This window comes from Mustelus asterias, chromosome 24 (assembly GCF_964213995.1).
Source record: "Mustelus asterias chromosome 24, sMusAst1.hap1.1, whole genome shotgun sequence".
Lineage (NCBI taxonomy): Eukaryota > Metazoa > Chordata > Chondrichthyes > Carcharhiniformes > Triakidae > Mustelus > Mustelus asterias.
In genome coordinates this window covers 47,375,658-47,402,728 of record NC_135824.1, presented here as the reverse complement: position 1 = coordinate 47,402,728, position 27,071 = coordinate 47,375,658, and the positions used below count along the sequence as shown (strand labels likewise).

General features: G+C 49.0%; 1 protein-coding gene across 1 annotated transcript in view; it reads right to left on the bottom strand.

Moving 5' to 3' along the window:
* The window catches only part of LOC144511098 (spectrin beta chain, non-erythrocytic 1-like), a 222,742-nt gene that overhangs the window by 176,117 nt on the left and 19,554 nt on the right, over window positions 1–27,071 (bottom strand). The window contains exons 7-10 of the mRNA XM_078241075.1: window positions 22,227–22,339; window positions 15,260–15,447; window positions 10,685–10,802; window positions 2,127–2,285 (exon numbers count right to left, since the gene is read on the bottom strand). Of these exons, the coding sequence (XP_078097201.1) occupies window positions 2,127–2,285; window positions 10,685–10,802; window positions 15,260–15,447; window positions 22,227–22,339 (578 nt within the window). The remainder of the gene's footprint in view (window positions 1–2,126; window positions 2,286–10,684; window positions 10,803–15,259; window positions 15,448–22,226; window positions 22,340–27,071) is intronic.

Here is a 27,071-nt window from a genome sequence, read left to right as displayed (position 1 = left end):
CTGCTTTGTCCTGGATGGTGTTGAGCTTCTTGAGTGTTGTTGGAGCTGCACCCATCCAGGCAAGTGGAGAGTATTCCATCACACTCCTGACTTGTGCCTTGTAAATGGTGGATGGTCTTTGGGGAAATCAGTCGGTGAGCTACTCACCACAGAATTCCCAGCCTCTGACCTGCTCTTGTAGCCCCAGTATTTATACGGTAGGTCCAGTTCAGTTTCTGGTCCATGGTGACCCTCAGGATGTTGAGAGTGGGGGATTCAGCGAATGCCGTTAGTCTCACCCACCTTCCCCAGTGACAGAGAAGAGTTACCACACTCCCTGATCGGATAATCCCGACTCCACCTTTGATCAGATGAATCTGATCTCATAACCGGTTGGGTCGGAGGCTGGTATTCCACAGTGAGTAATGCACTTCATTGGTTCGACAGCACTGCCCGAACCGACCACCTTCAGAGGTGAATGCTGCCATTGGCACCGACAAAGGAGGGAGCATTGGCGCTATTGGATGGGATAAAATAGATTTAAACAAAGAAAATACACTTCAAAAGGTCAGCAGTGGTGGAAAGGTCACGGCAACGTTGTCCCAGATCACTGAGGGGAGTAAGGCTGGGAATGATGGAGACTCTGACCATGTTCTGACAATCATCTGGGAGGTACACAAAATTATGAGGGTGTAATAAGTCTTCGGAGGCAGAATCCCTTCACCAAAATCCCTTCATTTACAAACTCTAACAGCAGTACACAGAGTCCTAGCCAGTAGCCTCTATCTCCGAGGGTGCCAGAGGAATTGACACAACCCATTAAGTCCAAGGCAAAAACTCCCTGATTGGCCCATCAATTGGGTCCTTAATCAAAGAGCTCATACTTCAGTAGGCCAACCTCAATGGCCTGATTGAAGTCATTACGGAGGGATAGACACGGAGTAATGTTCCCCTTAGAGAGGGATCAATAACCAGGGAGCATTCATAACCAGTGCACTGGAGGAAAAACCTTTTCACCCAGAGGGTGGTGGGAATCTGGAACTCGCTGCCTGAAAGGGTGGTCATAGAGTCATAAAGGTTTACAGCATGGAAACAGGCCCTTCGGCCCAACTTATCCATGCCACCCTTTTTTTTAAAACCCCTAAACTAATCCCAATTGTCCACATTTGGCCCATATCCCTCTATACCCATCGCACCTATGTAACTATCTAAATGCTTTTGAAAAGATAAAATTGTGCCCGCCTCTACTACTACCTCTGGCAGCTTGTTCCAGACAGTCACCACCCTCTGTGTGAAAAAATTGCCCCTCTGGACACTTTTGTATCTCTCCCCTCTCACCTTAAACCTATGCCCTCCAGTTTTAGACTCCCCTGGTCGAGGCGGTAAGCCTCACAACACTTAAGATGCATTTAGATGAGCACTTGAAAAGACATAGCAAACAAGGCTACGGACCAAGTGCTGGGAAATGTTTATTTGTTAGTGTCATAGTTACATTAACACTGCAATGAAGTTACTGTGAAAATCCCCTAGTCGCCACCGGTGCCTGTTCGGGTTACACTGAGGGAGAATTTAGCACGGCCAATGCACCCTAACCAGCACGTCTTTTGGACTGTGGGAGGAAACCGGAGCACCCGGAGGAAACCCACGCAGACACGGGGAGAAAGTGCAGACTCCGCACAGGCAGTGACCCAAGCCAGGAATCGAACCCGGGTCCCTGGCGCTGTGAGGCAGCAGCACTAACCACTGTGCCACCATGGGGAGTCTGGAACCAGAGGGCACAATTTCGAAATAAGGTGGAAGTCATTTAGGACGGAGGTGAGGAGGAATTTCTTCACACAGAGGGAGGTGAATCTTTGGAATTCTCTATTCCAGAGGGTTGTGGAAGCTCCGTCACTGGGTATGGTTAAGGTAGAGATTGATAGATTTCTGATCAATAATAACATAAAGGGATATGGGGATAGTGAGGGTAAAAGGCATTGAAATGTCCGATTGGCCATGATAGTATTCAATGGTGGAGTGGGCTCGATGGGCTGAATGGCCTACTGCTGTTCGTATAACTCTTGAAGGAGAATGTTTTCTCCAGGGCTAAGGGGAAAGAGCAGGGCCGGGTTGGCTCACATTCAGGCCACTGTGGGCTGAACACCCACCTGGGAGATCAGCCGCTGATTCTCATTTAACCAGGTCTCCCGCATCGCCGCCTTGTGATCGAAGCGATGCGCCAACTGCTCCAGCTTCTCCTGGCGAATCAGCTCGTTCCGCAACGCCACCTCCCGCTCGTGTTCCGCCTTCTCCAGCCGCTCCCAGGCCTGGGGGAGAATTAAAACCATCAGATATTAGCACAACAGGTGGCGACCTCACAACCTAGAGAGAGAGAGAGTGAGAGAGAGAGAGAGACAGAGAGAGAGTGAGAAAGAGAGACAGAGAGAGAGAGAGAGAGACAGAGAGAGAGACAGAGTGAGAGAGAGAGAGAGAGACAGAGAGAGAAAGAGAGAGAGTGAGTGAGAGAGACAGAGTGAGAGACAGAGAGAGACAGAGTGAGAGAGAGACAGAGAGAGAGAGAGTGAGAAAGAGAGACAGAGAGAGAGAGAGAGAGAGACAGAGAGAGAGAGACAGAGAAAGAGAGAGACAGAGAGAGAAAGAGAGAGAGAGTGAGTGAGAGAGACAGAGTGAGAGAGAGACAGAGAGAGAGAGACAGAGTGAGAGAGAGAGACAGTGAGAGAGAGAGAGACAGAGAGAGAGAGACAGAGAGAGAGAGAGTGAGACAGAGTGAGAGAGAGAGAGACAGAGTGAGAGAGAGAGACAGAGTGAGAAAGAGAGACAGAGAGAGAGAGTGACAGAGTGAGAGAGACAGAGTGAGAGAGACAGAGAGACAGAGTGAGAGGCACACACACACATACACACACAGAGAGACGAGAGAGAGACAGAGTGAGAGATGAGACAGAGTGAGAGAGAGACAGAGTGAGAGAGAGACAGAGTGAGAGAGAGACAGAGACAGAGTGAGAGAAAGAGAGACAGAGAGAGAGAGAGAGACAGTGTGTGTGTGAGAGAGAGAGAGAGAGACAGTGTATCTCTCCCCTCTCACCTTAAACCTATGCCCTCTAGTTTTAGACTCCCCTACCTTTGGGAAAAGATATTGACTATCTAGCTGATCTATGCCCCTCATTATTTTATAGATCTCTTAGATCAACCCTTAGCCTCCTACGCTCCAGTGAAAAAAGTCCCAGTCTATCCAGCCTCTCCTTATAACTCAAACCATCAAGTACCGGTAGCATCCTAGTAAATCTTTTCTGCACTTTTTCGAGTTTAATAATATCTTTTCTTTAATAGGGTGACCAGAACTGTACACAGTATTCCAAGTGTGGCCTTACCAATGTCTTGTACAACTTCGATGTATTCAATGCTCTGATCAATGTTCTGAGTATACTGTGTTATGTTTAATTCTTGTAATTGGTAAAAGTTATGCTAATTCTTTTTGTTATATTCCAACTGTGTTCTTAAATAAACTTTGTTTGATAAAAGCTTCCTAGTGAGTCACTTTAATCATACCTGGAGTGAAACATCTTATCCTCGCCAATACCAAAATCAAATGAGAAACTTAGGGTCTAGGCTAACTTGGAGTTCCTGGCCTGGATCTTAACAATAGACTCATTTTATTTCACAACAATAGACGTTAGACTGACTGTCCTATAATTGCATGGTTTGCCCATTGGGACAGCACGGTGGCACGGTGGTTAGCACTGCTGCCTCACAGCGCCAGGGACCCGGGTTCGATTCCCAGCTCGGGTTACTGTCTGTGTGGAGTCTGCACGTTCTCCCCGTGTCTGCGTGGGTTTCCTCGGGGGGCGCCGGTTTCCTCCCACATTCTGAAAGACGTGCTGGTTACCTGAATTGACCAGAACAGGCGCCGGAGTGTGGCGACTAGGCGACTGTCACAGTAACTTCATTGCAGTGTCAATGTAAGCCTTACTTGTGACTAATAAATAAACTTTAAAACTTTTTAATCTCAATTTTCCTAAATAGTGGATTGGTGTGTGCAATTTTCCAAACTACCAGAATGGTCCGTGAGTCGTAAGAACATGTGAGTGTTGTAATTAGGACATCTTCAACAATCTCACCCACTTCAATATATAACCCTGGAGTGGAAATCATCTGCATACGGGCGGCACGGTAGCACAGTGGTTAGCACTGCTGCTTCACAGCTCCAGGGACCTGTGTTCAATTCCTGGCTTGGGTCACTGTCTGTGTGGAGTTTGCACATTCTCCTCGTGTCTGCGTGGGTTTCCTCCGGGTGCTCCGGTTTCCTCCCACAGTCCAAAGATGTGCGGGTTAGGTTGATTGGCCATGATAAAATTGCCCTTAGTGTCCTGGGATGCGTAGGTTAGAGGGACTAGTGGGTAAATATATGGGGGTAGGGCCTGGGTGGGATTGTGGTCGGTGCAGATTCGATGGGCCGAATGGACTCTTTCTGTGCTGTAGGGATTCTAAGATTCTAAGAAGCCCTACAGTGCAGAAGTTGGTCATTCGGCCCATCGAGTCTGCACCAATAACAATCCCACGCAGGTCCTATCCCTGTAACCCCACATATTTACCCTGTTAATCCCCCTGACACTAGGGGGCAATTTAGCCAAACCACATAATCTACACATCTTTGGATATGAAGGAGCAATTTAGCTTGGCCAATCCGCCTAACCAGCACAACTTTGGACTGTGGGAGGAAATCGGAGCACCCGGAGGAGACCCACGCAGACACGGGGAGAACGTGCAGACTCCACACAGACAGTGACCCGAGGCTGGAATCGAACCCAGGTCCCTGGAGCGTGAGGCAGCTGTGCTAACCACTGTGCTACCCACCTTGATCCTGATGAGTTGATTTGATTTTCTAGATGACGATGATGTTCAATTGTTAACGGTAATTTTGGGGAGGCCCCATCTATTATTAGCTTGCTAGCAATGTTTTTTATGCTACCACTTCCTCTATGGTAGAGACTGCTGCTAATAACTCAGCACTGTAGAGAATTATACGGACTCAAGACATTGACAATGCTTCTCTCTCCACAGATGCCGCCAGACTTGCTTTCTTCCAACTTTTTCAGTTTTGATTCCAGATTTCCAGAATCCACAGTAATTTGCTTTGATGGTCAGCACAGTGGTTAGCCCTGCTGCCTCACAGCGCAAGGGACCTGGGTTCAATTTCAACCTTGGGTGACTGTGGAATTTGCACGTTCTCCCCGTGTCTGCGTGGGTTTCCTCCGGGTGCACCGGTTTCCTCCCACACTCCATAGATGTGCAGGTTAGATGTGTGGGGTTAAGGGGATAGGATGAAGGAGTGGGCATCCTTTGGAAGAGCAAGAAGTCTCACAACACCATGTTGAGTTGTGAGCTGGTGTTGTCCATTAGATTTAAAGTCCATTAGGTTTAATGGACCATTCGGTTTATTTGGTAGCACCAGCTTTCGGAGCACTGCTCCTTCTTCAGATGAGTGAAGTGTTTTGTTCACAAACAGGGCATACATAGATGCAGACTCAATTTACAAGAGAATGGTTGGAATGCGAATCTTTGAAGGTTATCAAGTCTTAAAGGTACAGACAATGTGAATGGAGAGAGGGTTAAGCACAGGTTAAGGAGATGTGTATTGTCTCCAGCCAGGACAGTTAGTGAGATTTTGCAAGCCCAGGCAAGTTGTGGGGGTTACAGATAGTGTGACATGAACCCAAGATCCCGGTTGAGGTCGTCCTCACGTGTGCGGAACTTGGCTATCAGTCTCTGCTCAGCGACTCTGCGTTGTCGTGTGTCGTGAAGGCAGCCTTGGAGAACGCTTACCCGAAGATCAGAGGCTGAATGCCTGTGACCACTGAAGTGTTCCCCGGCTGGAAGAGAACACTCTTGCCTGGTGATTGTCGAGCGGTGTTCATTCATCCGTTGTCGTAGCGTCTGCATAGTTTCCCCAATGTACCATGCCTCGGGACATCCTTTCCTGCAGCGTATCAGGTAGACAACGTTGGCCGAGTTGCAAGAGTATGTACCGTGTACCTGGTGGATGGTGTTCTCACGTAAGATGATGGCATCCGTGTCGATGATCCGGCACGTCTTGCAGAGGTTGCTGTGGCAGGGTTGTGTGGTGCCGTGGTCACTGTTCTCCTGAAGGCTGGGTAGTTTGCTGCAGACAATGGTCTGTTTGAGGTTGTGCGGTTGTTTGAAGGCAAGAAGTGGGGGCGTGGGGATGGCCTTGGCGAGATGTTCGTCTTCATCAATGACATGTTGAAGGCTCAGGAGAAGATGCCGTAGCTTCTCCGCTCCGGGGAAGTACTGGACGACGAAGGGTACTCTGTCCACCGTGTCCCGTGTTTGTCTTCTGAGGAGGTCGGTGCGGTTTTTCGCTGTGGCGCATCGGAACTGTCGATCGATGAGTCGAGCACCATATCCTGTTCTACATCGATGACATATTGAAGGCTCCGGAGAAGATGTCGTAGCTTCTCCGCATCTGTAGGTGTCTGTTGCGATCCTCCTCATCTGAGCAGATCCTGTGTATTCGGAGAGCGTGTCCGTAGGGGATGGCTTCTTTAACGTGTTTAGGGTGGAAGCTGGAGAAGTGGAGCATCGTGAGGTTATCCGTGGGCTTGCGGTACAGTGAAGTGCTGAGGTGACCGTCCTTGATGGAGATGCGTGTGTCCAAGAATGCAAACGATTCTGAAGAGAAGTCCGTGGTGAGTCTGATGGTGGGATGGAACTTGATGTCATCATATAGTTGTTTCATTGTCCAGCACTCCTCCAGAGCGGAGAAGCTACGACATCTTCTCCGGAGCCTTCAATATGTCATCGATGAAGACAAGCATCTCGCCAAGGCCATCCCCACACCTCCACTTCTTGCCTTTAAACAACCGCATAACCTCAAACAGACCATTGCCCGCAGCAAACTACCCAGCCTTCAGGAGAACAGTGACCACGACACCACACAACCGTGCCACAGCAACCTCTGCAAGACGTGCCGGATCATCGACACAGATGTCATCATCTCACGTGAGAACACCATCCACCAGGTACACAGTACATACTCTTGCGACTCAGCCAACATTGTGTACCTGATACGCTGCAGGAAAGGATGTCCTGAGGCATGGTACATTGGGGAGACCATGCAGACGCTACGACAACGGATGAATGAACACCGCTCGACAATCACCAGGCAAGACTGTTCTCTTCCTGTTGGGGAACACTTCAGCGGTCACGGGCATTCAGCCTCTGATCTTCAGGTAAGCGTTCTCCAAGGCAGCCTTCATGACACATGACAATGCAGAATTGCCGAGCAAAAACTGATAGCCAAGTTCCGCACACATGAGGATGGCCTCAACTGGGTTCATGTCACACTATCTGTAACCCCTACGACTTGCCTGGACTTGCAAAATCTCACTAACTGTCCTGACTGGAGACAATACACATCTCTTTAACCTGTGCTTAACCCTCTCTCCACTCACATTGTCTGTACCTTTAAGACTTGATTACCTGTAAAGGCTCACATTCCAACCATTATCTTGTAAATTGAGTTTGTGTCTATATATGCCCTGTTTGTGAACACAACTCCCACTCACCTGAAGAAGGAGTGACACTCCGAAAGCTTGTGCTACCAAATAAGCCTGTTGGACTTTAACCTGGTGTTGTGACACTTCTTACTGTGCCCACCCCAGTCCAACGCCGGCATCTCCACATCACTCCTTTTGAAGAGTCAGCGCAGGTTTGATGGGCCGAATGGCCTCTTTCTGCACTGTAGGGATTGTATGGATTCTAGTTATTTAGCATGGCCACCATTTCTTTATATTAATTGACAATAGCACATTTTTTAAAAAGAGCTCCACATTGCACCTGATCACTCTCTTTTACCCAATCGAACGGGACAAATGCTTTGTGCTAATTTCGACATCTCGTGGTTTTAATACTCCCTTTTTAGAACGGTGTTTTATCACCATTTACTCATCTTTCAGACTGCTCAGCAGAATCTTTGGACTCAGCACACCTTTGGACTGTGGGAGGAAACCGGAGCACCCGGAGGAAACCCGCGCAGACACGGGGAGAACGTGCAAACTCTACACAGACAGTCACCGAGGTGGGCGGCACGGTGGCACAGCGGTTAGCATAGCGCCAGAGACCCAGGTTCAATTCCCGGCTCGGGTCACTGTCTGTGTGGAGTTTGCACATTCTCCCCGTGTCTGCGTGGGTTTCCTCCGGGTGCTCCGGTTTCCTCCCACAGTCCGAAAGATGTGCGGGTTAGGTGAATTGGCCATGCTAAATTGCCTTAGTGTTGGGGGACTAGTTAGGGTAAATGCATGGGGTTATGGGGATAGGGCCTGGGTGGGATTGCAGTCGGTGCAGACTTGATGGGCCGAATGGCCTCCTTCTGCACTGTAGGGACTCTATAATTCTATGAACCTGCGCTATTTTTGAATTTTTATAGGCTGATTTTTTAGTTTTATGCCGTCTTATGTCTTTAGTTGTCTGTGCCTGAGTGTTTTGGCAAGTCTATGTATAAACTGGCTGTGGTGGTGATGGCACAGGGGTATTCTCACTGGGTTAGTCATGTTCTGGGGACCTGGGCTCGAATCCCACCACAGCAGATGGTGGAATTTAGAAACAGAGAAACTAGAAGCAGGAGTAGGCCATTCAGCCCTTCAACCTCTGCCATTCATTTTGATGTTGGCTGATCATCGAATTCAATATCCTGATCCCCCTTTCCTCCCATATCCCTCGATCCCTTTAGCCCCAAGTGTGAAATCTAATTTCTTCTTGAAATCATACAACGTTTTGGCCTCAGCTACTTTCTGTGGTAGTGAATTCCACACATTCGCCACCCTCTGGGTGAAGAAATTTCCCCTCACCTCAGTTGACTCATAGAATCCCTACAGTGCAGAAGGAGGCCATTCGGCCCATCAAGCCTGCACCGACAACAATCCCACCCAGGCCCTAACCCCGTAACCCAAAGTATTTTACGCACTAATCCCCCTGATACCGAGGGGCAATATAGCATGGCCAATCCACCTAGCTTGCATATCTTTGGACTGCGGGAGGAAACCGGAGCACCTGGAGGAAACAGACATGGACACGGGTAGAACGTGTTCACTCCACACAGACAGTGACCCAAGGCCGGAATTGAACCTGGGTCCCTGGCGCTGTGAGGCAGCAGCGCTAACCACTGTGACTCCGTGACGCCCCTTATAAAAGTTTTACCCCTTATCCTCAAACTATGACCCCCTAGTTCTGGATTCCCCCATCATTGGGAACATTCTGAATCTACCCTGTCTAAGCCTGTTAGAATTTTATAAGTTTCTATGAGATTTGAATTCAATTTTTAAAAAACTGGCATGAAAAATCTAATGAGTTAGATTTACATTTAGAGGTATTGCTATGGAGAATGCACCAGTTGATGGTGATTGACAGTTAACAGCCAAGCATTGTTTGTGACCGTGGAGTCATTGTCATAAAAACATACCTACATGTGACTACATGTGACTCCAGATCCACAGTAATGTGGTTGACTCCAAAATGGCATAGCAAGTCACTCAATGGGTAATAAAATGCTCTCCTACCCAGTGAGGCACACATGCCATGGATGGATTTGTGTTAACAATCGTATTAAAGTTATTTTTTGAACTGCTCCCACTGTTCTTCTATCGTTGCAGCCATTATGTGGAGACTCATTCTTCAAATTCAAAGAGCAACATGTTGGGAGCCAGGTCACTGAGGAAAACCTTACAGTTCCTGTAGGTAGCAGTACGGCTGAAAAGAAGACCTTTTGTCGAGGCTTTTGCGATTTGCATTCATCAGGACAATCACAAGAATGCCAGTGTAAAGGGAAACGGTAACTTCATGCTGTATGAAAACAGGGTGCTGATTGGTTGGTCTGACTGATAGAGGTGTTGCCAGGAAGAATGCACCAGTTGATAGTGACTGACAGTTAACCGCCAAGCATTGTTTGAAATCTAAACCACCGCAGGTTGACTCCGATTGCTCAAAGCATTGGCCTGAGGAATGAACCAGCGAAGGGTTGTCACTTATTTTATTTTGCTGAAACAGGTGCAATGTGTGAACGTGTTCTTTCTGTCTGCAAGCAACAGGGCTCTGCGTGTTGGTACATGTAACTTCCAGTACACGCAAATGCGTCACACCACACTTCGACTGACAATCTTAAGTTGGTTGTTGGCATAATTTTTAGTGCACTGAGGATTATTTAGCAAACATCCAATCACAGAATCAGATCTAAACATTGGACCTTGTGGAAATGAGAAGCTTCAACAAAATGTCTCTGGACAGCAATGCTCAAGTTCAGTTCGACCAAATGAATATTGGCAGATAACAGTTTAAAGTTTATTTATTACTGTCACAAGTAACTCTGCAATGAAGTTACTGTGAAAATCCTCCAGTCACCACATTCCGGCGCCTGTTCAGGGACACTGAGGGAGAATTTAGCACGGCCAATCCATCTAACCAGCACGTCTTTCGGAGGAAACCGGAGCACCCGGAGGAAACCCACGCAGACACGGGGAGAACGTGTAGACTCCCGCACAGACAGTGACCCAAGCCGGGAATCGAACCCGGGTCCCTGGCGCTGTGAGGCAGCAGTGCGAACCACTGCGCCACCGACGGGGGTCAGTGGACCCTCAGCGCCCTCAAGGCACTGATAAAGAAGCTGAGAGCAGCCAACAGTCACCCACACACTCACCCTGTTGATGTCAGAGATCAGCTTGCCTTCGTGCGGAATGTAAAGCTTTTGGTTGTTGGCTCGCAGTTTGCTCTGGATGGTGAACAGCAGAACCTCTAAGTTGCCCTTCTCCTCGAACCTGGATACATAACAACAAGGTACATTGATATAGCGCCCTCAACGTAATAGAATGTCGCTAGGTGCTCCAGAGGGACATTATAAAGCAAAATATGACACAGAAGGCGATATCAGGCAGGAATCTCCCAGACGCACCTGCCCCAAGACCAGAAACTCCCCACCCAAGCTCAGTGGACCTTTAAATTGTCTACTGAATTTTCTGTCTCGTCCGCTACGATTCCCACGGTGGACAAGACGGGTTTTCGGCCATTAGGTCAGATGACCTAATGGCCGAAATTTGAATTCAATTTGAATTCATTAAAAAAATCTGGAGTTGAAAGTCTAATAATGGTGAGCTTGGAACCATTGTTGTAAAAAACCCATCTGGTTCATTAATGTCCTTTAGGAAAGGAAATCCGCCGTCCTTACCCGGTCTGGCCTACATGCTGTTCATCCTGAAAGAACTCTTCCAGTGCAGACAATAAAAACATGACAAAACTTACTCCAACTTATAAGTCAAAGAAAAGGTTGAATAAAGAAACTTCATTACTCCAAACTTGAGGCCTCACCCTGGGCCAATCCAAGCCAAATATCAATTCCCAACAGGTTCTTATTTAGACTGAGTCAGCTGATCATCACATCATTCTGTCATTGGTTACACGGTTCACTGGGTCAGCTGACCTTGCAGCCAATCAGACCGCCCCGTCTTTCAAACCGCCTCACAAATGCAAATGGTGGCCAAGTGGGTAACGAGAGGTTGGAGATGTGACTCAAAGTGTGGCAAGGCAGCCATGTTTTTTGAGGACTTTGTAAGTTGGAGAACGAGGTGGAGGAGTAGGAAGCTGGAGGAAGGATTAGAGTATAGGAAGAGAGGTGTTTCACTGCAATTATATAGGGCGTTGGTGAGGCCACACCTGGAGTATTGTGTACAGTTTTGGTGTCCTTATCTGAGGAAGGATGTCCTTGTTATAGAAGGAGTGCAGCGAAGGTTTACCAGGGTGATTCCTGGGATGGCAGGTCTGTCATATGAGGAGAGGCTAGGTCGGTTAGGATTATATTCACTGGAGTTTAGAAGAGCGAGAAGGGACCTCATAGAAATTTATAACATTCACACAGGGTTAGACAGGGTAGATTCAGAAAGAATGTCCCTGATGGTGGGACTAGGGGTCGTAGTTTGAGAATAAGAGGTAAACCTTTTAGGACTGAGGTGAGGAGAAAGTTCTTCACCCAGAGGGTGGTGAATGTGTGGAATTCACTACCACTGAAAGTAGTTGAGGCCAAAATGTCTAATTTCAAGAAGAAATTAGATTTTGTTCTTAGGGCTAAAGGGATCAAGGGATTATGGGGGGAAGGCGGTATCAGGTTATTGAATTTGATGATCAGCCGTGATCAAAATGAAGGCGGAGCAGACTCGAAGGGCCGAATGGCCTACTCATGCTTCTAGTTTTTAGTTTCTAAGGTTCCGGGGGTAAGGACTCTATAACTGGCGCAACCGTCAATCCCATGTGGAGACATCATGTAGCCTAGGGTCCAGGCAGCAATGGCGGGCGAGTGGGGAGTTTGTCCAGAAGGTTGGAATCAGAGGATTGACCCGGAGATTCCACCGTCCTGACTTGACCAGTATCAACTCGATGGGCGGAATTCCCCCCTGGTTTGACCACAGGATCAGTTATTAATTCTGGGGACAAGCTAATTTGTACATGCGGACAGGTAGTGGGAGTCAACAGCGCAGGCCTCAACCCAAACCCTTTGAGACAACAAACACACTGAGGTATGAGGAGAGATTGAACAGCTTGGGCTTATAGTCGCCGGAGTTTGGAAGGATGAGAGGGAATCTGATCGAGGGATATAAAATACTAAAAGGGATTGAGAAAATAAACAGAGACCAAATGTTTCCTCTTCATAGAAACCCTACAGTGCAGAAGGAGGCCATTCGGCCCATCGAGTCTGCACCGACCACAATCCCACCCAGGCCCTACCCCCACTTGTGGGGCAATCTCGAGCAAGAGTTCATAGGTATAAGTTGAGAGGCGGTAGATTCAAAACTGAGATGAGGAGGAACTACTTCTCGCAGAGGGTGGTGAATTTGTGGAACTCACTGCCCCATAGCGCGGTGGAGTCTGAATCATTGAATGGTTTCAAGAAGGAGATGGATATATTTCTGATAAAAAAGGGATAAGGGGATATGGAGAACAGGTGGGGAGGTGAATTTGAGACCAGGGAGAGATCAGCCATGATCTGACTGAATGGCGGAGCAAGCTCGAAGGGCTGAATTTACCTACTTCTGCTCCTAATCCCTCTGTTCCTCCATCCCACATTGTTCATAGAAACCCTACAATGCAGAAAGAGGCCATTTGGCCCATCGAGTCTGCACCGACCACAGTGCCACCCAGGCCCTATTCCCGTAAGCCCCTATTACCCTAGATAATCCCCTGACACTAAGGGGCAATTTAGTACAGCCAATCCACCTAACCTGCACATCTGTGGACTGTGGGAAGAAACCGGAGCACCTGGAAGAAACCCACACAGACATGGGGAGAACGTGCAAACTCTGCACAGACAGTGACCCGAGGCCGGAATTGAACCCGGGTCCCTGGCGCTGGGAGGCAGCACCACTAACCATTGTGCCACCGTGCCGCTGTTGCCACAGGACCTGTCAACAGTTGGTAGAGAAACTCAATGCACGGGACAGGCATCATCACATTGAATGATGGAGCAGACACGATGGGCAGAATGGCCTATTTCTGCTCCTATGTCTTATGGTCTTAAGGTCTCGGCTATCAATCATGACCAGATGTCTTCAAAGGACACAGGGATAGGCAGACCAGTCTTCGACGGAGATGACTCCCACTGAAAGGTTTCCAGAATGTAAATGAAAAGAAAGTGTTGGGAATATCTGATCTGCCAACAAACCTTTGGAGGAGCGAGAGGGTCAGAGTGAGTCATGCACATCTCACTAAGTCGGATGGAGGGACAGGCTGGAAGGAGATAATTAAACAAGGACAGGTTAATGTATCGAGAGCCTGCAGGGAGTAGGAGTCAGTGAGCACAGGGGTATTGGTCATCTGGAACACTACACAAGCAAACAAGTTAGAGTTTATGGAGTGCAGTAGGTGGTGAAAGCTTGAAGTTGCTGCTGAACTCCAGTCAGTGAGGCACTGTCTTTATACAGAAACAGATACACATTTGTACCAGGCAGGCCATCGGCAACAAGACACAATCTAACCATCACCCCTTGATATTCAATGGCATTCCCATCGCTGAATCCCCCACTATCATCATCCTGGGGGCTACCATTGACCAGAGACTGAACTGGACAAACCGTATCAATACAGCGACTGCAACAGCAGGTCAGAGGCTGGGAGTCCTGCGGTGAGTAATTCACCTCCTGACTCCCCAAAGCCTGTCCACCATCTACAAGGCACAAGTCAGGAGTGTGATGGAATACTCCCCACTTGCCTGGATGAGTGCGGCTCCAACAACAGTCAAGAAGCTCGACACCATCCAGGACAAAGCAGCCCCGCTTGATTGGCACCCCATCCACAAACATTCACTCCCTCCACCACCGACGCTCAGTAGCAGCAGTGTGTACCATCTACAAGATGCACTGCAGCAACTCACCAAGGCTCCTAAGACAATACCTTCCAAACACACGACCACTTCTATCTAGAAGGACAAGGGCAGCAGATACCTGGGAACACCAACACCTGGAGATTCCCCTCCAAACCACTCACCACCCTGACGTGGAAATATATCGCCATTCCTTCACTGTCGTTGGGTCAAAACCCTGGAATTCCCTCCCAAGCAGCAGTGTGGGTGTACCTACACCTCATGGACTGCAGCGGTTCACTTTCTCAAGGGACAATGGGCAATAAATGCTGGTCTAGCCAACAACACCAACATCCTATGATCGCACGCAAAGAAAACTCTCCATTTATGGCCATAGAATGCATAACATCCCGACAGTGCAGAATGAGGTCAATCGGCCCAACGAGTCTGCACCGACTCTCTGACAGACCCAGCCCTCTCACCCACCCTATCGCCCTAATCCCACACATTTACTTGGGCCAATCCCCCTAACCTGCACATCTTTGGACACTAAGGGGCAATTTAGCATGGCCAATCCACCTAACCTGCACATCTTTGGACACTAAGGAACAATTTAGCATGGCCAATCCAGCTAACCTACACATCTTTGGACACTAAGGAACAATTTAGCATGGCCAATCCACCTAACCTACACATCTTTGGACACTAAGGAACAATTTAGCATGGCCAATCCACCTAACCTACACATCTTTGGACACTAAGGAACAATTTAGCATGGCCAATCCACCTAACCTACACATCTTTGGAGTGTGGGAGGAAACTGGAGCACCCGGAGGAAATCCATGCAGACACACTCTGTCCATGTACAGTTGGAAACCCTGTGCCTGTGATGATAAGCCGTATCTGGATTTGCCCCCATACAGTGCTTACTTTAAAGGTTTCTCCACAGTGCAGTAGGTGGTGAAAGCTTGAAGTTGCTGCTGAACTCCAGTCAGTGAGTTTGCAAATCGCTGATTGCTGATCAGGGCGATAGTTTTTTCAATCCATTCGAGCAGTTCAGATGCCAGCGTTTCATATCTCGCAATAATCTGTTCAATCTCCAGAGCTTTGTCCAAGACCTGGCAGAGAGAGAGAGAGAAAAAAGAGAGAGAGAAGGACGGATTGAGAGAGGGTACAACAGACAGACAGAGGGAGAGAGGGAAAGAGAGAGCAAGACAGAGTTAGAAGGCTGGATTTTGGCTATCAGGGCCAGTAGCTCAAGTCGGCAAATTTCTCGGTTAAAAGTACCCTAAATCATGAATTTTCTGGGGGGGGGGTTGGTGGAGGTGGTGGGTGCAGGATAAAGTTGGGGCATCCCAGTTGTTATAGAAAACTTTAGACCCTCTAGTCCCCAGTCCCACCACTTCACCAACCTCCCATGGCACCGCTTGCCAACTCAACCCACATGCACTATGGGCAGCCCTCAGGGACCATGTGGAGATGAAAAATAAGTATAAGCATGCGAAAATCTAATACAGCTCTCACTGTGCAGATTCGATACACTATGCAGGCTCCCATTCATTAAAGCATTTAAGTCTCCACAAGTTGTTAATCCATCATAAAAACAAACTTCTCTGCATATCCCTAATCCCTTAATAGCGTATTTAATGCGTCAATCAGTCAGGGGCAGTGAGTTGGCTGTGAAGGCGGCTGGGCCAATCAGGAGGGGGGATTTAAAGGAGGTATTGATGAACCCCTCTGGGCCTGCCTGGCAGGAGGCTGTGACGAGAGATGGGACGGGCTCCACGCACGGCAGGCAGAGGGGTAGGGGGTGCTCTGACATTGGGAGAATCACCTCAAACAGGGTTCTTCGGTGGCATAATGTGGTGTTGGAGTGGGCGGCTGGATTTCGTCCCTGTTTGTCACTGGGATGTTCCCCCCGGGGGCGCAGGGGGTGGGGGTGCATGAATTTCACATTGCTCCACTACCCCATTCCCCAAATTCCCCCCTCCCACACATTCCTCCCCCTCCCCCCCACATCACCCCCTCCCCCCCCCATATTCCCCCCTCCCTCCACCAACCCCACATTCCCCCGCTCCTCCACCAACACTTCCAACCCCATCCCCAGTGGGTGCTGAGAATATTCGGATCATTGGGACACATACACACACACAAACACACACACACACACACACACACACACAGCCACGGTGAGACACTGAGGGGTAAAGGCAAAGTCACTGACAGCGTGGCGGATAGAGAGAGTGCGAGAAATGCTGAAACAGACTGAGAGACGAAGATAGATAGTAAACAAGAGGAGAGACAGGAACAGAAGCCAGACAGCGAGAGAGAGAGCGAGGGAGAGGGAGAGATAGATAGTAAGATGCATATGGAGGGAGTGAAATGAAACAATAAGAAAAAGAGAGCGAGAAAGAGGGAGAGAAAGGGAAAGCAAGATCGATAGAGGGATATGGAGAATGAGTGAGAAACACCCACAAAGGCAGAACAGAATAACTGAAGACTGAGAGGGGACTGAGATGCAAGACTATGAAGACTACAAGAGACCAGACAGTGGGTGTGGGATAAAGACGCAACTCTGGGATCGAGAAAATAACTGTGTGAGAATGCTGTGTGGAGGCTTTGGAGAGAGTACAGAAAAGGTTCACCAGGATGTTGCCTGGCATCGAGGGTATTAGCTATGAGGAGAGATTGAATAAGTACAAAAATTGGTCAAAAAAATGAGAGACAGAATAAGGGTGGCATAGTGGTTAGCACTGCTGCCTCACAGCGCCAGGGACCTGGATTTGATTCCCAGCTCGGGTCACTGTGCAGAGTCTGCACATTCTCCCCGTGTCTGCGTGGGTTTCCTCCGGGTGCTCCGGTTTCCTCCCACACTCCAAAGATGTGCAGGTCAGGTGGATTGGCCATTGTAAATTGCCACTTAGTGTCCAAAGATGTGTACATTAAGGGGGAGGCGATGGCCTAGTGGTATTATCGCTCGACTATTAATCCAGAAACTCAGCTAATGTTCTGGGGACCCGGGTTCAAATCCCGCCACGGCAGCTGGTGGAATTTGAATTCAATAAATAAAATCTGGAATTAAGAATCTACTGATGACCATGAAACCATTGTCGATTGTGGGAAAAACCCATCTGGTTCACTAATGTCCCTTTAGGGAAGGAAATCTGCCATCCTTACCAGGTCCGGCTTACATGTGGCTCCAGGTTAACTCTCAACTGCCCGCCAAGAGCAATTAGGGATGGGCAATAAATGCTGGCCAGGCAGTGACACCCACATCCCACAAAATGAATTTTTAAAAATGTTAGTCGGATTGGCCATGTTAAATTGCCCCTTAGAGTCCAAAGATGTGCAGGTTAGGTGGATTGGCCATGCTAAATTGCCCCTTAGTGTCCAAAGATGTGCAGGTTAGGTGGATTGGCCATGTTAAATTGCCCCTTAGTGTCCAAAGATGTGCAGGTTGGGTGGATTGGCCATGTTAAATTGCCCCTTAGTGTCCAAAGATGTGCAGGTTGGGTGGATTGGCCATGTTAAATTGCCCCTTAGTGTCCAAAGATGTGCAGGTTGGGTGGATTGGCCATGTTAAATTGCCCCTTAGTGTCCAAAGATGTGCAAGTTGGGTGGATTGGCCATGTTAAATTGCCCCTTCGTGTCCAAAGATGTGCAGGTTGGGTGGATTGGCCATGTTAAATTGCCCCTTAGAGTTCAAAGATGTGTAGGTTAGATAGATTGGCCATGTTAAATGTGTGTGATTACGGGGATAGGGCAGAGGAAAGGGCCTGGGTAAGCTGCTCTTTCAGAGAGTCGGTGCAGAACTGATGGCCGAATGGCCTCCTTGTGAACTGCAGGGATTCTACGATTCTGTGATAAGCGTTGGCGAGAGGGCAAGATGGATAGGCAGACAGAAAATGAAAGACAGCAAAACACAACAAGGGAAAAGGAGTTAGACAATCGGGGAAATGTCAGCGTGCGATTGCGCAGAGAGATTTCAGAGTGGGGAGAAAAGCTCGATTAAGCTCGATAAATCTGGAAACATAGAAACTAGAAGCAGGCCCTTCGAACCTGCTCTGCCATTCATTCTGACCATGGCTGATCATCAAATTCAATATCCTGGTCCCCCCCTTCCCCCCCATATCCCTTGATCCCTTTAGCTCCAAGAGCTATATCTAATTTCTTCTTGAAATCACACAACGTTTTGGCCTCAGCTGCTTTCGATGGTAGTGAATTCCACGGATCTGTGAATGAAACAAAGAGAAAAAAGGGGAAAGAGTTTCGTTTGGAGGGATAGAAGAGGATAAACAAAGAGGAGTCAAAGAAGAGGGGGAGGATGAGGAGATAGAGAGAGAGAGAGAGATAGGGAGGGAAGACGGACATGGAAAGAGAGAGCAAGGAGTCGGAAATAAAGAGAACAGAAATACTGTGAGTGATATGAAGACTACAAGAGACCAGACAGTGGGATAAAGACGCAACTCTGGGATCGAGAAAATAACTGTGTGAGGAGGCTTCGGAGAGAGTACGGAAAAGGTTCACCAGGATGTTGCCTGGTATGGAGGGTATTAGTTATGAGGAGAGATTGGGTAAACTGGGATTGTTCTCCCTGGAAAGACAGAGGCTGAGGGGCAACCTAATAGAAGTTTATAAAATTATGAGGGGTGTGGATAGGGTGAACAGTTGGAAGCTTTTTCCCAGGGCAGAAATGACAATACAATGGGGCATAAGGTATTAGTTCAGTGGAGATTTGCTTTGGCAGATAAGGCAAAGGAGAATCCAAAGAGCTTCTACAAATACATAAAGGGCAAAAGAGTAACTAGGGAGAGAGAACAAAGAACAAAGAACAATACAGCACAGGAACAGGCCCTTCGGCCCTCCAAGCCCGCACCACTCCCTGGTCCAAACTAGACCATTCTTTTGTATCCCTCCATTCCCACTCCGTTCATGTGGCTATCTAGATAAGTCTTAAACGTTCCCAGTGTGTCCGCCTCCACCACCTTGCCCGGCAACGCATTCCAGGCCCCCACCACCACCTCTTAAGGATCAACAAGGTCATCTATGTGCGGATCCACAAGAGATGGTTGAGATCCTAAATGAATATTTCTCATCAGTATTTACTGTTGAGAAAAGCATGGATGTTAGGGAACTTGGGGAAATAAATAGTGACGTCTAGAGGAGTGTACATATTACAGAGGAGGAGGCGCTGGAAGTCTTAAAGCGCATCAAGGTAGATAAATCCCCGGGACCTGATGAGGTATATCCCAGGACGTTATGGGAGGCTAGGGAGGAAATTGCAGGTCCCCTAGCAAAGATATTTGAATCATCGACAGCCACAGGTGAGGTGCCTGAAGATTAGAGGGTGGCAAATGTTGTGCCTTTGTTTAAGAAGGGCTGCAGGGAAAAGCCTGGGAACTAGAGGCCAGGGAGCCTCACATCTGTAGTGGGTAAGTTGAGAGTGAGAGAGCAGGAACAGGAAGAACAGAAGCAACCAGTGGACGCGAGCAGAGAAAATGAGTGACAGCAAAGAGAAAGTGAATGTGTGAGAGGTGAGACAGAAGGTGAGAGAGCAAGTGCAAATGTGGAAGGGAGGAAAAGACAGAGAAATCACTCAGGGGTAAATTTACAAGGGAGAGGGGGTTAGCAGGAAGAGAGAGGACAGTGTGTAACTGAGAGGGGGAATTTGAATTCTTTGTGTAACTTTGAACTGTACCTCAGTGCATTGCTGTGACTGAGCTGTCACTGCCTGTGAAATGGGTGGCTCACCTTGCTGTCCACATCATACCTATCAGAATGGAACAGCACTAAAATTTAAATAAGTCTGAGGTGGCAAAGTGTGAAGATATGAAGCAAGCTGGCAGCAATGGGAGGTACCAGATAGATGAGGAATAGTCAGCACAGGCAGGAGTCACCTGGGGGAGTGCATAATGGGGGCAAATGTTACACACAGTGTGAACCGGGAATGGATGGGAATGTGGGATACACTGGGAATGAACGGGAGGGTGGTGAGTGTCTGGAACAAGCTGCCAGAGGCAGTAGTAGAGGCGGGTACAATTTTGTCTTTTAAAAAGCATTTAGTCAGTTACATGGGTAAGATGGGTATAGAGGGATATGGGCCAAACACAGGCCATTGGGGTTAGCTTAAGGGTAAAAACTGGGCAGCATGGACAAGTTGGGCTGAAGGGCCTGTTTCCATGCTGTAAACTTCGATGACTCTATGAACGTGGGGATATACCGGAAATGGATGGGAATGTACTGGATATACTGGGAATGGATGGGAATGTACTGGATGTACCGGGAATGGATGGGAATGTGTGGAAATACAGGGAATGGATGGGAATGTGTTGGATATACTGGGAATGGATGGGAATGTGTGGATATACCGGGAATGGATGGGAATGTGGGATAAAACCGGGAATGGATGGGCTGTACTGGGAATGGATGGAAATGTACTGGATATACTGGGAATGGATGGGAATGTACTGGATATACCGGGAATGGATGGGAATGTGTGGATATACCGGGAATGGATGGGAATGTACTAGATATACTGGGAATGGATGGGAATGTGGGGATATACCGGGAATGAATGGGAATGTACAGGATATACCGGGAATGGAAGGGAATGTGGGGATACACTGGGAATGGATGGGAATGTACTGGATATACCAGGAATGGATGGGAATGTGTGGATATACCGGGAATGGATGGGAATGTGTTGGATATACCGGGAATGGATGGGAATGTACTGGATGTACCAGGAATGGATGGGAATGAGTGGATATACCGGTGTGGTGATATAAACAGGGCCTAGTTTTAAGGCTGATAAAATTGGATATCCTAAATTAAAGAATTGGGCACATTGAAATCAAACACAGTCACACCTCAGGCAGGCCAATTGTACAATACACAAATGTGTCTGGGCCTGACCCATCAACCACCCATCAAAGGTCGTTACACTCTACTTGAGACTTAGCAGGAGATCATGGCACCTCATTGAAATGCATCGGTCTATTGTTAGAAGCCCAGATCGGGCCAGACTTTCTGTCACCAAGAGATCCTGTAGAAACCTTATCTGATAACAAGTTCAACAACATGGAGATGGACACCTGGGGGGCGGACCCTGGTGTCCTGTCAGGCAGACCTCAAGAAACCCACTGGGTATTGGAACCCCCTCCTGGGACCTCATTGGCCAGAAGCCAGAGAAGTTTCTGGAAAGGCAAGCAGGCTGGGGATAAAGGGACACACTCAGAGGCACAAGCAGCGAAGACTCGACAGAGGAGGCGGCCGTGACCATTCGGAAGACTGACCAGAGAAGGAAGGAAGGAAGAAGCGGCCATCGAGACTCACCTTCGTGACGACAGACCAGAGGGACTCAGAGAATCGGGCCTGCAGTTTAACCAAGCCATCTTTACGGGTAGTATACTTGAATCTGGGGTATCCTCTTGTTTTATGTGGGTAATTTAAGGGTTAATAGTGTTATTTAATAAACTTGTTGAACTTTTACTTGTGTTTGTCCTTTGTCCACCTTGCAAATAAGGGCACCGGGGTAAAACCTTGGAGTAAGTAAACTGGTTGAAAGTATCTGAGAATTAACAGGTACAACACCGGGAATGGATAGGAATGTGTTGGATATACCGGGAATGGATGGGAATGTGTTGGATATACCGGGAATGGAAGGGAATGTGGGGATACATTGGGAATGGATGGGAATGTGTTGGCTATACCAGAAATGGATGGTGTGAGCAGTATAATGCTCAGATTGGCCAATGTAATGGAGGTTGCTGCTATTGGCCAACAGTCCATGAAGGTTCTTGATGACAGATGCGCCCTAGGCAGTTTCCAGGCCACCATGATTGGCTCTTTGACGCAGTCTCCAGTTTCTAAAGCAGCGGAGGAGCCGGTCTCTCACCTTTCCAATCCGCTTGCCCTCCACAGCGAGTGCCTTCATCTTTGAGAAGTAATGATAGTAGGACACCACGTAGGTGATAATGGACTTTTCATCAGGATTCTCCGTGTTGACATCTACAGGTCGAGATTTAAAGCGTTAGAAATGTAGAGAAGCCACTGTCAATGTTCCCACATCTCCCCGAAATCTTTTGTCAATGCTAGCAATTCAATCATTGGCTGGAAGGAATAATAATTTGCTACCAACATTATCAAAACACTGTCCCCATCAAACACTCCCAGGGCAGGTACAGCACAGGGTTAGATACAGAGTAAAGCTCCCTCTACACTGTCCCCATCAAACACTCCCAGGACAGGTACAGCACGGGATTAGATACAGAGTAAAGCTCCCTCTACACTGTCCCCATCAAACATTCCCAGGACAGGTACAGCACGGGATTAGATACAGAGTAAAGCTCCCTCTACACTGTCCCCATCAAACACTCCCAGGACAGGTACAGCACAGGGCTAGATACAGAGTAAAGCTCCCTCTACACTGTCCCCATCAAACACTCGCAGGACAGGTACAGCATGGGGTTAGATACAGAGTAAAGCTCCCTCTACACTGTCCCCATCAAACACTCCCAGGACAGGTACAGCACGGGATTAGATACAGAGTAAAGCTCCCTCTACACTGTCCCCATCAAACACTGTAAGAAGTCTAACAACACTAGGTTAAAGTCCAACAGGTTTATTTGGCAGCAAATACCATTAGCTTTTGGAGCGCTGCTCCTTCGTCAGGTGGAGTGGGAGATGTGGCCATCTCCCACTCCACCTGACGAAGGAGCAGCACGCTCCGAAAGCTAGTGGCATTTGCTACCAAATAAACCTATTGGAGTTTAACCTGGTGTTGTTAGATTTCTTACTGTGTTTACCCCAGTCCAACGCCGGCATCTCCACATCATGCCCATCAAACATTCCCAGGACAGGTACGGCACAGGGTTAGGTACAGAGTAAAGCTCCCTCTACACTGTCCCCATCAAACACTCCCAGGACAGGGACAGCATGGGGTTAGATACAGAGTAAAGCTCCCTCTACACTGTCTCCATCAATCACTCCCAGGACAGGTACAGCATGGGGTTAGATACAGAGTAAAGATCACTCTACAGTGTCACCATCAAACACTCCTGGAGAGATACAGCACGGGATTAGATAGTGAGTAAAGCCCCCTCTACACTGTTCCCATCAAGCACTCCCAGGACAGGTACAGCACGGGGTTAAATACAGAGTAAAGCTCCCTCTACATTGATCCCAACAAACACTCCCAGGACAGGTCCATCATGGGGTTAGATACAGGGTAAAGCTTCCTGTACACTGTCTGATGCGCGACAATCAAGCACGAGGTACAAGGCTTCAGCTATTGAAGGCTTTTATTAGCAAACAATGGAACTAACTAACACAAGTACACCAATTCAGACTGGAGGGGTCCCGCCTGAGCAGAGGGTCTTATACCTCTCCCCAGGAGGCGGGGCCCGACCGGGATGTGCCATAACAACATCTACCACAGGTAAACACCCTAACCCAACAACATTATACAACCCCCACAGTGGCAACACCCTAACCCAACAGTAACATAGGAATAACCCCACAGTGGTAACCAACGATGGTTCACCACATTCACCCCTCCTTTAAAAACAAAGGCCGGCGGGGTGCGAAAACAGGTCACATATATACAAAATTCACAAGTCCAGACGGTCTGGAGGACCGCACCGTCGCTGTGATCTCCTCAACACCGGTTGCGACACCGGAGCAGGTGCTTGCGGTGGCGTTCTCTCCAAAACAGCGTCCGGCTGTCCCCTCGAGGACTCCCAGGCCGGTTGACCCTGGTGAGGCGATGGTGCAGGGGATCCTGGAACCTTCTGTGGTGGCGCCGATCTCCGAGTCTCAGGCAAGCTGTACATGGGAGTATAACTGTTATGCACTGGTCCCGGTGCTGGCCGCGCCACGTCTGGGGAAGAAATAAGTGATAGGGGATTCGTGACAGGGGGTGTGGGAGCGACAGGAGTTGCTACGTCCCCTGCGGGCGCCAGGTCTCGAATCGAGACTGTGTCCTCTCGCCCGTCAGGATATGCCACATAGGCATACTGAGGGTTGGCGTGGAGGAGTTGGACCGGTTCGACCAAGGGGTCGGACGTGCGGGCCCTCACATGTCGCCGCAGAAGGACGGGTCCTGGGTACGTCAACCAGGCTGGTAAGGAGATCCCCGAGGACGACTTCCGAGGGAATGAGAACATCCTCTCGTGGGGAGTAGCATTGGTTGCCGTACACAGGAGGGAGCGAATGGAATGAAGCGCATTTGGAAGGACCTCCTGCCAACGGGAGACTGGAAGGCCCCTGGATTTCAGCGCCAGTAGGACAGCCTTCCAGACTGTAGCATTCTCCCTCTCCACCTGTCCGTTACCCCTAGGGTTGTAGCTCGTGGTTCTACTAGAGGCAATCCCGTATGAGAGCAGGAATTGCCTCAAGTCGTTACTCATGAACGACGAGCCCCTGTCGCTATGTATGTAGCAGGGGTACCCGAACAGGGTAAAAAGATCACTGAATGCCTTAATCACTGTGGCAGTCGACGTGTCCGCACAGGGGACAACAAACGGGAACCGGGAGTACTCATCTATTATATTGAGAAAATAGACATTCCGGTCCGTTGAGGGAAGGGGGCCCTTAAAATCCACACTCAGCCTCTCGAAGGGGCGAGTGGCCTTGACCAATTGTGCCCGGTCCGGTCGATAAAAGTGCGGTTTGCATTCCGCGCAAATCCGACAGCTTCTTGTTACTGACCTGACATCCTCCACCGAGTAGGGCAGGTTGCGGGCTTTTACGAAGTGGTAGAGTCGGGTGACTCCAGGATGGCACAGGTCATTGTGGAGGGCCTTCAAGCGGTCCTCCTGCATGATGGCGCATGTTCCGCGCGAGAGGGCATCCGAGGGCTCATTGAGCTTCCCTGGACGATACATAATATCGTAATTATAGGTGGAGAGCTCAATTCTCCACCGCAAGATCTTATCATTCTTGATCTTGCCCCTCTGCGTGTTACTGAACATAAACGCCACGGATCGTTGATCCGTGATCAGGGTGAACCGCTTCCCCGCCAGGTAATGGCGCCAGTGTCTGATGGCCTCCACAATGGCCTGAGCCTCCTTCTCCACCGCTGAGTGCCGAATTTCGGGGCCTTGAAGGGTGCGGGAAAAAAACGCGACGGGCCTGCCTGCCTGGTTTAGTGTGGCGGCCAGGGCGAAATCAGATGCATCACTTTCCACCTGAAAAGGGATGGATTCATCCACCGCGTGCATCATGGCTTTCGCAATGTCGCTTTTCAAAGCCTTGAAGGCCAATTGGGCCTCCGGCGTGAGTGGGAAGGTCGTGGACTTGATGAGCGGACGGGCTTTGTCCGCGTAGTTGGGGACCCACTGCGCATAATACGAAAAGAAGCCGAGGCATCTCCTCAGTGCTTTTGTGCTAGCGGGCAAGGGAAGTTCAGTAAGGGGGCGCATACGGTCTGGATCAGGGCCGATGACCCCGTTTTCCACCACGTATCCAAGGATAGCTAACCTGCGCGTACGGAATACGCACTTCTCCCTGTTATAGAATAGAATAGAATAGAAATAGAATAGAATAGAAACCCTACAGTACAGAAAGAGGCCATTCGGCCCATCGAGTCTGCACCGACCACAATCCCACCCAGATATCTCTACATATTTTTAACCGCTCATCCCTCTAATCTACGCATCCCAGGACTCTAAGGGGCAATTTTTAGCATGGCCAATTAACCTAACCCGCACATCTTTGGACTGTGGGAGGAAACCGGAGCACCCGGAGGAAACCCACGCAGACACGAGGAGAATGTGCAAACTCCACACAGACAGTGACCCGAGCCGGGAATATATTATGTTATAGGTCAGATTCAGGCGAGATGCAGTGCGCAGAAAGTTTTGGAGATTCGTGTCATGGTCCTGCTGGTCATGGCCGCAGATGGTGACGTTATCCAGGTACGGGAAGGTAGCCCGCAACCCGTTCTGGTCCACCATTCGGTCCATAGCACGCTGGAAGACCGAGACCCCATTGGTGACACCAAATGGAACCCTAAGAAACTGGTATAGACGACCATCCGCCTCAAAAGCCGTGTATTGTCGGTCCTCTGGGCGGATGGGGAGTTGATGGTAGGCGGACTTAAGGTCTATGGTAGAGAACACCCGGTACTGCGCAATCTGATTGACCATATCAGATATGCGCGGGAGAGGATACGCATCCAGCTGCGAATAACGGTTAATGGTCTGACTGTAGTCGATGACCATCCGAGGTTTGTTCCCGCTTTTAACCACCACGACCTGCGCTCTCCACGGACTAGCACTGGCCTGTATGATCCCTTCTTTGAGGAGCCGCTGAACCTCAGATCTGATAAAGATCCGGTCTTCAGCGCTGTAACGCCTACTCTTAGTAGCGATGGGCTTGCAGCCTGGTACCAGATTCTTAAATAGAGAAGGTGTGGTGATCTTTAGTGTGGAGAGATTGCATGCGGGGCGCTTTGGGCAATTTGGAGGCTGCGGCTGATTCCCTACTGCCAGTGAAGGGAGTGGCCCACCGTACTGTAGGATCACACTCTTCATGTGGACCATAAAGTTTAGTCCGAGGAGAATTGGCGCGCAAAGATGCGGCAACACAAGGAGCCTGTATCGCTTGTACATTGTGCCCTGCACCTCTAGGGTTACCATACAACGTCCTTGGATCGGTACAGACCGGGACCGAGATGCCATGGAAATTGTCTGTTTGGCAGGTAGAACCCGGAGTCCACACCTTTTTGCAGTGTCAGGGT